Below are 14,789 nucleotides of genomic sequence, written 5' to 3' on the forward strand. Positions count from 1 at the left end.
TGGGTGTGTGTGTCTCGGTAAAACTGACACACCAATAGCAGCCACTCTGCACACAGCAGAGGAGAGAGACGAAGAGCAGAGGAAACACTGAAGCAAATAAAAACACACAGCGACGTAACAACCCGTCGGTTGTCAAAAAACGCAGCTTTGTATCATAGACGCTAAAGGATGCCTCGGTATCAGACGCCGAGGGGCGTGATAGCGCATTTGACGACCTGGGAATGAGAATGGGCTCATAATGATGATGATGGTCCTCTGTTGTAGTTTCGTAACTCGCTGCACATGCTGATGGAAACTTTGAACGCAACCACTCCGCACTATGTCCGCTGCATCAAACCCAACGACTTCAAGATGGCCTTCACGTGAGTCTTCCTCTTCTCTGTTTGTGAAGAACTATTAGGCATGTTTTCAAGTTAATTCTTGTTCTGGGACAGTATTATATGATTGTTTTTATTCTTTTTTTCTGTGCTCCAGAGGTATTCTCTAGGCCACCGTCTTAGCGCAGGTGTAATTCATGGTAGCCGTAATGACTGAGGTTATTTGTTGTTGGCAGGTTTGATCCTAAACGTGCGGTGCAGCAGCTCAGAGCCTGCGGTGTTCTGGAAACCATCCGCATCTCTGCTGCAGGTTTCCCATCCAGGTACTGATGCATGCCAGCAACACTGTTTCCCAGAGACTCTCTTGTGTTTGATGTGTGTTGTGTCCTTAAAGAATTTTTTTTAAGTATCTGTATAGAAGGCAAATGCATATTGACCCTGCAATTAAGAGTCTGCTGTTCATACATTATGTCTGAATACATCCTTACATCAGTGCAGCCAGCGAGCTCGGTGCAGGATTGATTTGGTCGGTGTCTTTTTTATCTATCATCACTCAATTTGCTCAAGTGATTAGATTTCTCCCTTTAGAAGAGACTGTTATGTCTGGCCTCCTGCACTGGATTTTAGTCTGGCTTTACTTACTGGTCTTCTTAATGCATTTTAGATAGATATCAATGCTGAAATCTAAAACTTAAAAAAAAAAAAAATGCACTTTCGCAGGAGAAGTATACGACATTGTTCCCACAAGAAATTGTGAAATATCATATAATGAAAGGAAAAGAAAATATTTTACAACTTGACACCACAAACATTGCATTGCATTATGTTGCAGTGAGTGTTTTTCCTTACAGAAAGCAAAATGGTAAAGCAAATGTGGTCCCTTCTTTGCAAATTTACTTTGGTAAAAAATGAACTCGATCGAACAAACGGTAAAAAAAAATCAAATGCTTAGGTCATGGCTGTCTTCTAAACTGATCTGATATGTGTGTGTGTGTCTCAGATGGACGTACCAGGAGTTCTTCAGCCGTTACAGAGTGCTGATGAAGCAGAAGGACGTGTTACAAGATAAGAAGCAGACCTGCAGAATTGTTCTGGAGCGACTGGTGCAGGTCAGACTATCTGAGGGATCTTTTGTTAAAAAGGAAAAATGAGAGTTATAGTATGACTTCCATTGCCTACTATGGCATATACATCTTGACTGGATTTCTGTTTAGTTTTGCATTTATCCGTCCCTTTTGGTCCATCTAATCACCATCTTAATCCTGATCTCTGCTCCGGTCTTCCTTCAGGACCCGGATAAATACCAGTTTGGTAAGACCAAGATCTTCTTCAGGGCCGGCCAGGTCGCCTACCTGGAGAAGCTGAGGGCGGAGAAGTTGCGTGCCGCCTGCATTCGCATCCAGAAAACCATCCGCTGCTGGCTGGCGCGCAAGAAGTATTTGCGCAAGCGCAGCGCTGCCATCACCATCCAGAGGTTCACCAGAGGATACCAGGCTCGCTGGTGAGTCCCTTCAGCCATTAAAACAGAACAATCACATGCAAAGACATTTGACTCCTCTTGACCGATTGTTTTATAAGAGGATGCTGGGTCAAACAATTTATTTTGAGTATTATTATTGCAGTTAAATAAGTCAAAGGCTGAAATACCTAAGGTCTAAAGTTAAAAGTTTGAATACGTGTTAGTTGAGACGTGTTTATCTCCGGTCTCCTCAGCCTGGCCAAGTTCATGCGTCGCACCCAGGCGGCTACAAAAATCCAGAAATACCAGAGGATGGTCGTGGAGAGGAAACGCTACAGGCAGAAGCAGGCTGCCGCTCTGGTCATGCAGACGATCCTCAGAGCTTACATGGCCCGGCAGAAGTACCAGGCGGTAAGACACACATCACAAAATGCTGCAAAATATATTCATATTCTATTCTATTATTAAGTCCTGAGATCTAGCCTTCTTTCAAGAAGAAATCAATAAAACATGTCTGATACCTGTGGTTCAGTTATTGCCCTATTCTGTCTTACTGACTCACTTCTACAAAGAAACCTGTAACAGGAGAAACACAGCTAATACAAGTGGGAATATTACAGAAAGGAATATTTAGCTTCTAGTAAAATCTGAAAATATTTGACTGTGCGTAATAGATCCACATGTGCTCTTATGTTTCTCTCTCTGCTTCTCCTTCACTGTTTCTGTGTCTGTCTGTAGTTACTGCGGGAGGTCAAGATGGTGATCATTCAGAAGCGCGTCCGTGGCTGGTTGGCTCGGTGCTGGTACAAGCGCTGCCTCGAATCCATCGTCTACCTGCAGTGCTGCATGCGCAGGATGAAGGCCAGACGCGAATTGAAGAAGCTAAAGGTCGAGGCTCGCTCAGTGGAGCACTTCAAGAAACTCAACAAAGGCATGGAGAACAAGATCATGCAGCTGCAGAGGAAAATCGACGAGCAGGTGCGATTTTTTGTTTTTGTGTCCTCATGTATTTATTCATTTTTGTCATTTGGGTATTTGACCTCCCTGTTTTATGATCTGTCCCTCCAGAACAAGGAACACAAGTTGACAAGCGAGAAGCTAGTCGGTCTGGAGACTACCTACACGACGGAGAGCGAGAAGATGCGTGGCGAGCTGGGCCGGCTGCGAGGGGTTGAAGAGGACGCCAAGAACAAAGGCAACCAGGTGACCTCGCTGCTGGAGGAGCTGGAGAAGCTGAGGAAGGAGCTGAGCTCCACACAGAAGGAGAAGAAGACCATCGAAGACTGGGCGAAAACCTACAGGGACGAAATGGAGAAAGTAAGACGGGATCCACATCCATATCTGTCCATTTACCTGTAGTTGTCCTGACCCTCCACCTCCCTGTGCACAGTGTGTGTATACAGTAGTGTTACATGTCTGCTGTAATACAGTAGATGTGTTTCGCTCTCCTTCCCTCTTCTTGGTTGTAGTTCGGAGACATTTCCTTAGATGTTACATATTTGAACCTTTTTAGTGAATATTTTGGAGGTTTTAAATTTCAAGGAAAATTCCCTTTTTGGTCTTCTCTCCTCCTCTTAGTTTCCCACTTTTAGTGAGACTGTCGCTGTCAGAAGTCCTATTATTAGTTTAAAACTAAGTTCAATAGAATTAGAACAATCTCCCATAGTTTCCTGGATATATACAACGATCAGCCATAACATTATGACCACCTGCCTAATATTGAGTAGGTGCCCCTTTTGCCGCCTGACCCATCGAGGCATGGACTCCACTAGATCTCTGAAGGTCTGCTGTGGTATCTGGCACCAAGCCGTCAGTAGCAGATCCTGTACGTCCTGTAAGTTGTGAGGTGGGGCCTCCATGGATCGGACTTGTTTGTCCAGCACATCCCACAGATGCTCGATTGGATTGAGATCTGGAGAATGTGGAGGCCAAGTCAATTACTTGAACTCGTTGCCATCGTCATGATGTAAAAGAAAACGTGATTCATCAGACCAGGCCATCTTCTTTCCATTGCTCCGTGGTCCAGTTCTGATGCTCACGTGCCCATTGTAGGCGCTTTTGGCGGCAGACACGGGTCAGCACGGGCACCCTGACCGGTCTGCGGCTACGCAGCCCCATAAGCAACAAACTGCGATGCACTGTGTGTTCTGAAACCTTTCTATCGGAACCCGCATTAACTTTTTCAGCAATTTGAGCTCCAGTAGCTCTTCTATTGGATCGGACAACACGGGCCAGCCTTTGCTCCCCACGTGCATCAATGTGCCTCGGGTCTGACCCTGGCGCTGGTTCACCGGTTTTCCTTCCTTGGACCACTTTTGGTAGATCCTGACCACTGCAGACCGGGAACAAGAGCTGCAGTTTTGGAGATGCTCTGATCCAGTCATCTAGCCATCACAATTTGGCCCTCGTCAAAGTCGCTCACATCCTTATGCTGTCCCATTTTTTTTCTGCTTCCAACACATCAACTTCAAGGACAAAATGTTCACTTGCTTTCTAATATATCCAACCCACTGCCAGGTGCCATTGTAACGAGATAGTCAATGTTATTCACTTCACCTGTCAGTGGTCATAGTGTTATGGCTGATCAGTGTACTGTGTATATATACAGTATATCATAAAATAATTTTTTTTGCATAAATATGCATATTGGCAACAGAGGAAAACTGTTTCCCCCCAATTTAGGAGCAAGAGCGAACCAGGGGGAAAAGGGCACATGATGGGCTCAAAGGGCAATGTTGCCCTGGGGCAGGTGAGCACAGGAGATAGAGTAGTATGCTAGTGAGGTAGCCACTGAACTGTGTGTGTGTGTACAGTGTGTGTGAACTATGCTATGTTCACACTACAAGCGACCACAGCAACAAAACAACCAGCGTGGCCAGCTACATTGTCGTTCAATAGCACTGGAAACTGACACTTCATCGCGTCATTGGAGAGCTGAAAAAAGTTGAGACCAGCTCAACTTTATTTATTTGTAGTGCATCACGCCCGTCACGCAGCGACAAGTGTCGGGCGTTGGATTGTAGCTTCATGTCATCGGCTTCCATTGAAAATGACTTGTAGAACGTTGCGGTGTCGCTCGTAGTGTGAACACAGCTTTAGATGACAGATGTGCAAAATAAATGGATCAGTCACATTTAGTTCTGTAGCATGGACTACAGTCACCTTGCTTTACACGACATGTGATTTAAAGGTAATTTATTAATATGTGTGTTTCTGTGTGTGTGTAGATGGTCTCGGAGCTGAAGGAGCAGAACGGCTCACTGAAGAAAGACAAGGACGACTTGAACAGGTCGATTCAGGAACAGAGTCAGCAGATGACAGGTGTGAAATCATCACCACATAAATCATCCATCTAGTCATGCAGAAACATGTGATTGTCTCCCAAACCAAACAGCATGTTTTTGTTTTTAAAAAACTGCTTCTTCTTTATGTTTTGTCCCGTCAGAGAAAATGGCCCGTGCGATAGTGGAGGAGACTCAGCAGCTGGAGACGGATCTGAACGAGGAGCGATCTCGCTACCAGAATCTGCTGACAGAACACCTTCGCCTCGAGGAGAAATACGACGACTTGAAGGAGGAGGTGGTTTCCTCGGTGAGGAACATGTACACACACACCCAGTCAATCACTTATAAGAGATTTAACTCATTTATGAACATAATTAGACATAATATTAGTGTTTCTCAAAATGTATTTGATCCATTATTTAATATTTCTCAACATTAGATTTGTTTTACAACAACAGCAGAAAGCAAATGGTTAATAATATTCAACACTCACAGTCTGAAGGCGAGGCAGGGAGAACTTGAGTCTCGTTTTTCTTAAATGAAAAGGCTTATTTTTCTCTCTCATCTGTAGAACGTCCACAAGCATGGCCACAGGAGAACAGATTCCACCCACAGCAGCAACGAATCAGAGTACACCTACAACTCCGAGTATGCCGAAACGGAAGAAGGTTCCCGTGCCTCCGAAGTAAGAACGTTTGCATTAAGTTCGGTCACATTGAATAAGAAGATCCAGAGACATGGTTTCTACTGTTAGTTGCTGACGTTAAAGTGGCCTTTCATTTAAATACTTTTCGTGTGGCGTGTGCTCGGTCCTAACATTTCTTTGTCGTGCAGGACGTGACACGAGGAATAGACACCTCGCTGACTCTCAAGCTGCAGAAACGTCTCACAGAACTCGAGCAAGAGAAGCAGTCGCTGCGCAACGAACTGGAAAACAAAGAGGACCAGTTCCAGCGGGCTAGAGCCAGGGTACTGACGCCCACACTGGGCTCTGAAATATATCACTGTATTAACAAGTTATATAAGCCTCATTCTAGTGTGTTAACCCATGGTAAATGGCATTGTAACCATACAGTAATACTTATATGGTACCTAATGAAAAGCTTTCTTTATACCATAATATACATACGAAGCATGTACCAACCTAGTATCAGTACAAATATTATTACAAATACAAATTCGTTGTTTTTTTTTTACACTTTTCATGTCTCTTTTGATATAATATGAGGTTTTTCATCATTATGTACATCATTTAAGTGCTTCATTAGTTAATACATAGGTTATTACACAGGAAAAAGAGATTAAATAATCACCTTTTTCTTATCAGGCCCTGTTCTCATTCGGCCCTGTGTCAAGACAGACTTTGTCACTGTCCCAAACTCCTCTTCATCACCACGTTTTGCTTCTTGTTTCAGGACGACGTAGAGTTTAAAAAGGCTCGCGGTGCAGAGCTGGAGTACGAGTCCCTGAAGGTAAGCTGTCAGGAGAGCAAAGTAGAAATAAAACACTAGCACATGTTTTCTCACACTGACTTGATCCAAAGTCAGACAACTTCGTTTATTACAGTAATTCCTGTCACAGCTTCAGAAAGCTTCATCTGCCACTTGTTATTATAACTCTGACCCCCCCCTCCGACACTGAATCTTTTCACTTCTCAGCGTCAGGAGCTGGAGTCGGAGAACAAGAAACTGAAACATGACCTGGTGGAGATTAGACAAAGCCTGCTGGGTAAAGCAGGTACAGGCGCCGGGGCCCCGGGCTCGCCAGCTTACAAGGTGGTGTTGGAGCAGCTCAACGCCTCCTGCGAGGAGCTGGAGGTCCGTAAGGAGGAGGTGCTGATCCTGCGCTCCCAGCTGGTCAGCCAGAAGGAAGCCATGCACCACAAGGTAGAGGAACATTTTATACTGTCTCTGTTTACTCAGTGTTCAAAGAGGGAAAGTGCATCCATCACCACTGCAACACCATCACACTGGAACATTTAGGCTCTGTGGTCACATGGTGCTGTTGTTCTTTCACAAAATGGAGCTAGATTTAGGTGGACGCTGCCCTGCTTGCTTGCATCCACCTTCTCACATTTACGTGTTATGTTTTCACCCACGTCTGCTTCTCTGTGTGTCTATTTGTTAACACAATATCCCCCCAAAAAAAGACAAAGGGATCAGGTCAAATCTCTCATGGCCTAAGATCACTTTTTTTATGCCAGTGATCCTAATCTCAGGTTTTCACCATTATTTGTTTTTAATATTTTATAAATAACTACTATGCTGTGTCATGTACTCAAGAAAAAGTCTGAAATCTGAGAATTCCTTTTTTTTAGTTGTTTAAACCGTATTAAAAATCTGTTACATTTGTATCTTGGGGCGTTTTCACAAGCCAAAATTTAGCCTGTTTTAAACTAACTCTCACTAAGTTCGTTTGGGCAGTTGTGAACTCAGTAATTGTACTCCGGTGCGGACCAAAACAACTGGTCTGAGAGGTGGTCTCGGATCGCTTCCAAGCAAACCAAAATGCAGGCTGCCTGCGCGGGCATTTGTTGAGATGGACACAAGTAAACGACAGGTTAACATGAGTGGGAGAGGATGGACAGCTTGACATCTGGGCCGAAGAGAACATACAGAATATGTTAAATAAAGTACACAAAAATAGTGACATTTATAAAGTCATTGGAGATAAACTGGATGAGAAGGGATTCATGCGAACAGGAGATCAGTGCCGACTCAAAGTGAAAAAAACTTGGACAGCAATATATCGAAGTCTGCAATTCCCTACATAGAAGTGGCAGCTTTCAAGATGAAAAAGATAAATTCCCTCCTTTGTACACGCCCCTCAGCCAATACATGTTTTTATTTGATCCACTTTGATTTTTGCACTTTGAAACCGAACCAGACTAAATAGAAAACAAACCAAAAACATCAATTTCACTCTGATTCGTACCAGTCAAACGGACTATGGCTTGTAAAAGCGCCCTTAATGACAAAACATGACTTGAACATAACTTGATTGACATTTTGAACTCTAGTTAGTTGTTGATTTTAGGGTCAGATCACATTATTGTTCACACTGTATGTTGCTATTTTGTTCACTGCACCGTCTGTGTGTCTAACTCTCCTGTCTCCACCTTCTCTCCACCATCCATGCTTTTCCCACAGGATGAGAAGGTACAGTTAAAAAACTGCGTCATGCATGAGTGTTTCACACTTTTTTTCACGGTGTGTCTTTGCATGTGATGCCTCCTTGTGTAAGAAATCTGATCCAAAGCAATCACTTTTATGTGATCTTTTATGTCATCACATTGATAGTAAGCAGCGAGACCACTCTGTGTTCTGCAGCTCTTATCTCCACTGCTAGGAACATTATTTAAAATATACCCTTAGATACTTAAAACCGCTATATTATGGTGGTTTCTCAATGGTGGAGGTTTCTTATTTTTTAATTAGCAGCTGCTCAAATATAGCTTGTAGTGGGTTCCAGCGCAATTAGAGAGTTACATAGAGAGTTTAGTGAAAGAAAAGGTTTCATAACATCAACTATAAACTTCAATACCTAAACATTAAAGTAAAAGGTTTTACTTTAACTTACTCTTCTCCGTTTGCCACCACCGATATTCATTTATCCACCACCACATGCCGAATGAAACAAGTTTCCTCCTGCTCTCTGGGATTCACAAACTCAATTTGAAGTAAAGAGAGCAGGTTGAGGGAAAGTGGTTGCAACAAAGACTCCCAGAACGCTTTGAACATTAAATTAATGATATATACTGTAACGGCGTGAGAGCATCCAAGGGTGGAATTTCCCTAGAAAGTACGACAACAACTTGCGCTGGAACCACAACAAGGGACCAAATTATGCTCAAACATGGAACCCTAAATTATAAAGCACTTAATCACAGCTATGGTATAAAATCACAGAAGAAACACAAGATCAGTATTCTTACTGTAAGAGGCTTTACACACACACACACTCTGTCCTCTCCAGGCTGGAATCTGATTATCTCATCTGTCTCGTCCTTTGTCTGTCTGGGGGAATGCATTTATGGACTGTTTGTTTCACTAAAAGTCATTGAGAGTTCTCCTCAGTGGCTGTTTTACAGCAGTCATTTTGCATTTTGTCCATTACCGTCTGTAATGCAGTCACAAGCCAAGGATGAATGTTACCACAAACTGAAAACCCTCTGCACGTTGAATTTGAATTTGCAGCCTGTAGATTTCTGAAATGGCTTAAAGTGTTCTTCAGATACAATTGACTGCACTCAGTTTCATAAATGCACATTCAGAACACAACATTTTTATTCAGAACACAATATTCAAGTTAATTTGAATATCTGATTAATGGTGCAGCTCATAAGCACCGCTTGAATATGTAGTGACGCAGACAAGGGGGCTTACGTCACAGTGCTGGGCAGTGGTGACTGGTGTCTGCACTTAATAAACGATAGGGGTGGGAATCACCAGAGGCCCGACGATACAATATTATCACAATACTTAATTCACGATATGATCTTATTGCAATTTTAAACATTTTGCGGTATGAGTATTGCGATAAGAGATATTGCGGTTTATTACCTTCTTTCAACGTCAAATGATGCAGTTTGTCAACATGTGTTTTATCTAATAAGATACAGTTTTCACTCTGTTCATCTCAGAGTTTTCATTCACATACTGTATCTTGGGGTCAGAGGTCAAGGGACCCCTTTGAAAATGGCCATGCCACTTTTGCCTCACCAAAATTTAGCGTAAAATTGGAGTGTTATTTATTGTTCTCCCCAACAAGCTAACATGACACGGTTGATACCTTTCAATTCCTATTTTTTTTTCTAGTTTCATATGTTACTAGTTCATTCTAGCTTTACGACTGAGCCCGCTACAACCTCTGAAAGACAGAATAGCGGACAGTTGTTATTGGTTTATATAATCAAAGATTGATATTTGACATTCGTGTATCGATACAACATTGTCACGCAAAATATTGTGATACTATGCTGTATTGATTTTTTCCCCCTACCCCTATATTTATGTCGCTGTTGACTCACTAAAGAAAATAAACTGTTGCTTTATACTGCAGCAACACAAATGTTCTAGTTACCAGTGTGACTCTTTCGTGCTAAGAAATGTCACATGAACCCTGCTCATACATTCTGATCGCAAGTGACCTTAAAGCCCTGTTACTTATCAGCTGATGCTCAGCAACTCTTGGTCTCTTGAAAGCTAGTAAAAAAAAAATGCCACCGCTGTGAAATGGCATTCCCTGAAGATAAGACCGCGTCACTTGATGGCTTGTCACTGTTTCAGCTCGAGGCTCCAACTGGCGGATGATTGTCAGAGTGAAAGGACAGTCGTAGCCAGCAGCTGTAGTGATGCTGGCAGGGAGTCAACAACACACATGCTGACTGCCCTCAGCAGTGTGAACTTACAGTCATGACTCGTCTTCATTCATTCATACACCTAAAACTGTATGAAACTGGTGCATGATGCAGCTTTGCAAGCAGTTGTAGCAGCCAGGTCACGCTTTCTTATTTATTCCTCTCTTTTCCTGTTTACCTCTTTCCAGGAGACCATGACCGAGCCTTCTGTCTATGTCGAGGATGTGTCCAAACTGAAGGACGCTGGTGAACTCAAGCAAGCTTACGTAGGCCTCAAAGACACCAACAGGTACTTTGTTACAGCCAGTTTGCCTCCCAATCTCCAGGTCTTCACAATCATCTGTGTTGAATTCACCCGACCCCGTCATCTATCTTACCGAGCTCTCGCTCCATTATTAATATTACCGTGATTCATGTGTAAAGAAATGTGTGTTTGTGAACGCTGCCCTGTCTTGTGCAGATCTCCTAGGTTCATGCGTAAGCCGTTGGAAGTCAGTGATCTCCTGAGTAGGCTGAGGTAACCGATGAGACGTGGCCTATGCATCATGGAGCATAGCATGCATGGCCACGCTGGCGCAAAACCGGGTTGAACTTGACATTACTGAAGCTGAAACTCTACGTCGTAGTGCTGATAAAAGCTTGGGTAGCTTTGCGTGGCGTTTTCTGCCCTAACAGCATGTGGAATAATGTAGCAGCTCTAGCTACAGTTTAGGTCTTAGTTATGCTCTAACAGACTGTGTTTTTATGGGTATTTGAATCCAAGGAATGTGTGTTTGGCTTTGGAGTCAAGTTTTAGGATTCCTAGGTCTGCATGGGAGTTTTCTAGTTCAGCATGAACAAGAGCAGAGTCTCTGTTTTCACTAAAAAAAACAAAGATACAAGGATGTTTTCAGTGACTTCAACACCTCCGGTCTGTTTTTGGAGATGCTGCAGAACCCCACATTTACAGTGCAGTGTTTACAAAATGTGCGGCATGAAAGCATGGAAATGTCTGAGCTAAAAAGGTATCTATGTAATCTTCAGCTGTAGTTTAACCTTCTAATAACACAGATTTACAACCCGACTTCCTCACACACTGACTGTTCAGCAGGGATGCCTTCGATCCTGTTGTAGGAGGCCTCCTTTATCAGCTTTATGGAATGAGTTTGGCATAAATCCTGCATGAAAGCCCACTTGTTTTCTTTGTTTGTTGAAGCAGAGATGCACAGCACACTTTTGAAGGGTTGAATGTTGATACACAGATCATTTTTGGCAAGTACCCATCACAGTTTTTGTTTTTTGTTTTTTGTTTTTTCAGCTCATTGGTCTCAAAATCCTGCACACAGGCATTACCGTGATGTTAAAGTGAATACATATTTGATATTGTACACATAGTAGGGAGTTAATCACAGATTTATTCTCTGTTTCTAAGCAAATTTATTTTCACAAAATACTTAAAGGTACTATATGTAACTTTCAGAAAATCCTTGTCATTGATGAGACTGGTGGCTATTAAGTGAACTGCATCCTCCTGGGCATCAGCCAAAACAGCGACGTGACATCACATTACAACCATATATCATAGAATACCGTTAATATCTGTAATGTCCAATCTCCATGATACTAACGAGCTTGCCATTTGCAAATTACTTCACATATTTCAGCTAGCATTATGAAGCAAAACCTTTCCTGAGTCCTTTACATAGAAATCAGTTGACAGTTGGGGAAGGTCTCAGTTTTTAAGTTGCATTACAATCTGTTCACACATTGGCAATACAAATTGTTACATATAGTACCTTTAAAGTAAGAGTGTTGAGGGAAACGCTTCACATTGTTACTCATTAGAGTTGCCCAAAAAGCTGTACTGTGCATCGTTGCCTTTATCCTCCGCCTATATGTTTCTCCCATGTTGCTCCCTTTGTTGCTTGTGACCTTCTTTGTTCACACACTGACATAAGTGGAGAATATTTAAGACACAGCAGGCTACACTTAGACAACAGCGGACTCGCCACTGATGCAATAGGCAGTGCAATGAAAAATAGAAGCCTAATCAAAAGGTATCAGAATCATTTGAAAGTAATACAAATTACAGATAGATTTATATCACAGTCCGAATCCTTATGGCAACTGAAAGTTTGCACTTTTAGTGAGAAGTTGCACGGCTAAACCAAATAAATTAAGAGCCACCAAAAGGTAGATAGATTCAGGTTTTTCCTCCACAATCACATTCAATGCACCCCAAACTCCAGATAATACAGCTTTAAATTGGACAGTGTTTTTTACATGCACACATGCAGACACCTCAGATAAAGAGAAGAAGGCATATTATAGTTGTCTTTGCACACACTCCTCTCCCCCGACCCAACCATCCCGCATTTTTTCTTTTTGTTGTTGTGTTTGTTCATGTTCCTTTTGTGTTGTGTGTCGGTCAGATCTGCTGCTCCAGACTTCCATAAGCTGAATGAGGACGGAGAGCTGTGGCTGGTTAATCAGGGCTTAAAGGAAACCATCAGGTGTAACTGTGTTTTTAACACAAGTGTCATTTTTGAGCATGATACGTTTGCCTTTTTCACAGGAAAGGATATGTGCTGCTGTTTTTATTCATTCACCTCTTTTGTCTCTCTCGTTTTATCAACTTCTCAGAATTTTCTCTCACATCTATCTTTCGATTTATTTTGTCCAGTTGGTCAGTTTTAGACTGCTTGTGATTGGGTCGTTGTGACTTAGGAGTCCTCTCTAGATTAATATGAACTTTTTTACAGATTTAGGAGCTGGTTTCAGAGCCAAATTCTAAAACCCAAAACATTTTAAAACTAGAATTGCACTCGGAAAGCGCAGACCTCCGCCAACGCGTGAGCTGGCGGTTACGTGATGTGGTCGGCTTATTATTAACACGGTGTGTTTCCGTGTAACGTCTCGGTGGATGTCTCTCTCTCATTCAGCAGCCTTATGTCTGTATAACGTTACACTACGTTGTCTCTCATCCCGTCAGCTACAGCTTTTTTCTTTCTCGCCGCGGACGTACCACACAGTACCTTTCAGGGGTGTGTGCTTTTATATGAAAATGTCCCACAGATGTTGCATGATGTATAGAAGTAATTTATACAAGGCTTTGGTGTAACTTTCCCATTTAATTTATAACAAAGTGCAGCAGATGTGTCTTCATCAAGCCACTAACTTTGTTTTACCACCCCGATTCGACTGTTATCAGGCCATTAAATAGGCGTTATCACTTGCTAACAGCACCATAGATGTGGGTCATTAGGGGCCTACTACACATACTACGTTGTAAAAGTGAAAGCGAAACTTAAAAGCAACACGTTCTAACATGTAAAACTAAATGAACCATCACGTTTTGAACACAAACAAAAAGGCTTTTTTAGGCAACAAAACTACAACTTCTTTAGGTTTTGGGGGAAAACATTGTGTTTTGACTTAAAATAACTACGTTTGGAAAGTGAAACTTTCGCAACACAAAGACAACTAGAGGTTGTTGGTATCACACAGGATGCAAACCCCGGTTTCATGGGTGAAAGCCCTGTGTTTTGTGTCCCATCCATCGCCCCTGATCTCCTCCCCATATGGAGTTTCACAATGTCTACAGCGCTGACTTCTGCTGCTGTCATCATTACTACGGTCGCTAGAGGTCACTGTCATGTTGTTTTATACCTTATTTCGCTGATGTACCATGTGAATAGGGGCGGCTGGAGCTCAGTGGGTGGAGTGGTCGTCCTTTAACCGCAAGGTTGGTGGTTAGATCTCTGGCCAAGTTGCTCCTTAGAATAGGGTAAATGCAGAAGTCATATTTCATGTATGTACCTGTATGTATGTATGTATGTATGTATGTATGTATGTATGTATGTATGTATGTACATGACAAATATAATACATTTTAAGTTGAATAGATGATAAAACCTAATATTGGGTTTAGCAGGCCCCTATTGCCTCACATCTATGGTGCTTATACTGTAGTGACCGATAACGCCTATTTAATGGCCTGACAACAGTCTAATCTGCTGGTTTTACTCGCTTATGACAGCCTGTTAAATGTTACAGCTTCTTTAACATATTCACTTTAGTATTGACTGCAGAGCCCGCTTCAAATAGTGTTTGCCTTGTATTTATGCTTTTAGGCTGATATATTCCACTTCTGATGCTGATGGTACAGATTTGTGTTTCATCACTAAAACATTACTTACTTAGTTATGGGCAAGTAGCTTAAACACAGTGAGTCTTGTTCCTGATATTTAAAACAAACCCTAAGAATTGTTCACACACCTTATTTGACTTCGATCTGATCACTCAAGACCTTCAGTGTTTCCTTGACAGAGAAGAACCTGAAATTCATCCTACCTCCCTCTGAAGCCAGAAACTGAACCTCTATCAGCTCT

General features: G+C 42.3%; 1 protein-coding gene across 3 annotated transcripts in view; it reads left to right on the forward strand.

Annotated features, from left to right (window-relative positions):
- myo5aa (myosin VAa) overlaps positions 1-14,789 on the forward strand; it is a 70,577-nt gene that overhangs the window by 48,335 nt on the left and 7,453 nt on the right. For 2 of the 3 annotated variants that reach the window (XM_074610891.1, XM_074610902.1), the window contains exons 16-29: positions 265-362; positions 554-640; positions 1,318-1,426; positions 1,607-1,818; positions 2,031-2,187; positions 2,515-2,754; positions 2,845-3,093; positions 5,004-5,097; positions 5,222-5,367; positions 5,632-5,745; positions 5,895-6,029; positions 6,476-6,532; positions 6,719-6,946; positions 10,608-10,708. In XM_074610891.1, the coding sequence (XP_074466992.1) occupies positions 265-362; positions 554-640; positions 1,318-1,426; positions 1,607-1,818; positions 2,031-2,187; positions 2,515-2,754; positions 2,845-3,093; positions 5,004-5,097; positions 5,222-5,367; positions 5,632-5,745; positions 5,895-6,029; positions 6,476-6,532; positions 6,719-6,946; positions 10,608-10,708 (2,027 nt within the window). Of the gene's footprint in view, positions 1-264; positions 363-553; positions 641-1,317; positions 1,427-1,606; positions 1,819-2,030; positions 2,188-2,514; positions 2,755-2,844; positions 3,094-5,003; positions 5,098-5,221; positions 5,368-5,631; positions 5,746-5,894; positions 6,030-6,475; positions 6,533-6,718; positions 6,947-10,607; positions 10,709-10,879; positions 10,937-12,830; positions 12,912-14,789 lie in introns of all 3 variants that reach the window. The other variant, XM_074610910.1, reaches the window with a different exon arrangement.

Source organism: Sebastes fasciatus, chromosome 2 (genome assembly GCF_043250625.1).
Source record: "Sebastes fasciatus isolate fSebFas1 chromosome 2, fSebFas1.pri, whole genome shotgun sequence".
Lineage (NCBI taxonomy): Eukaryota > Metazoa > Chordata > Actinopteri > Perciformes > Sebastidae > Sebastes > Sebastes fasciatus.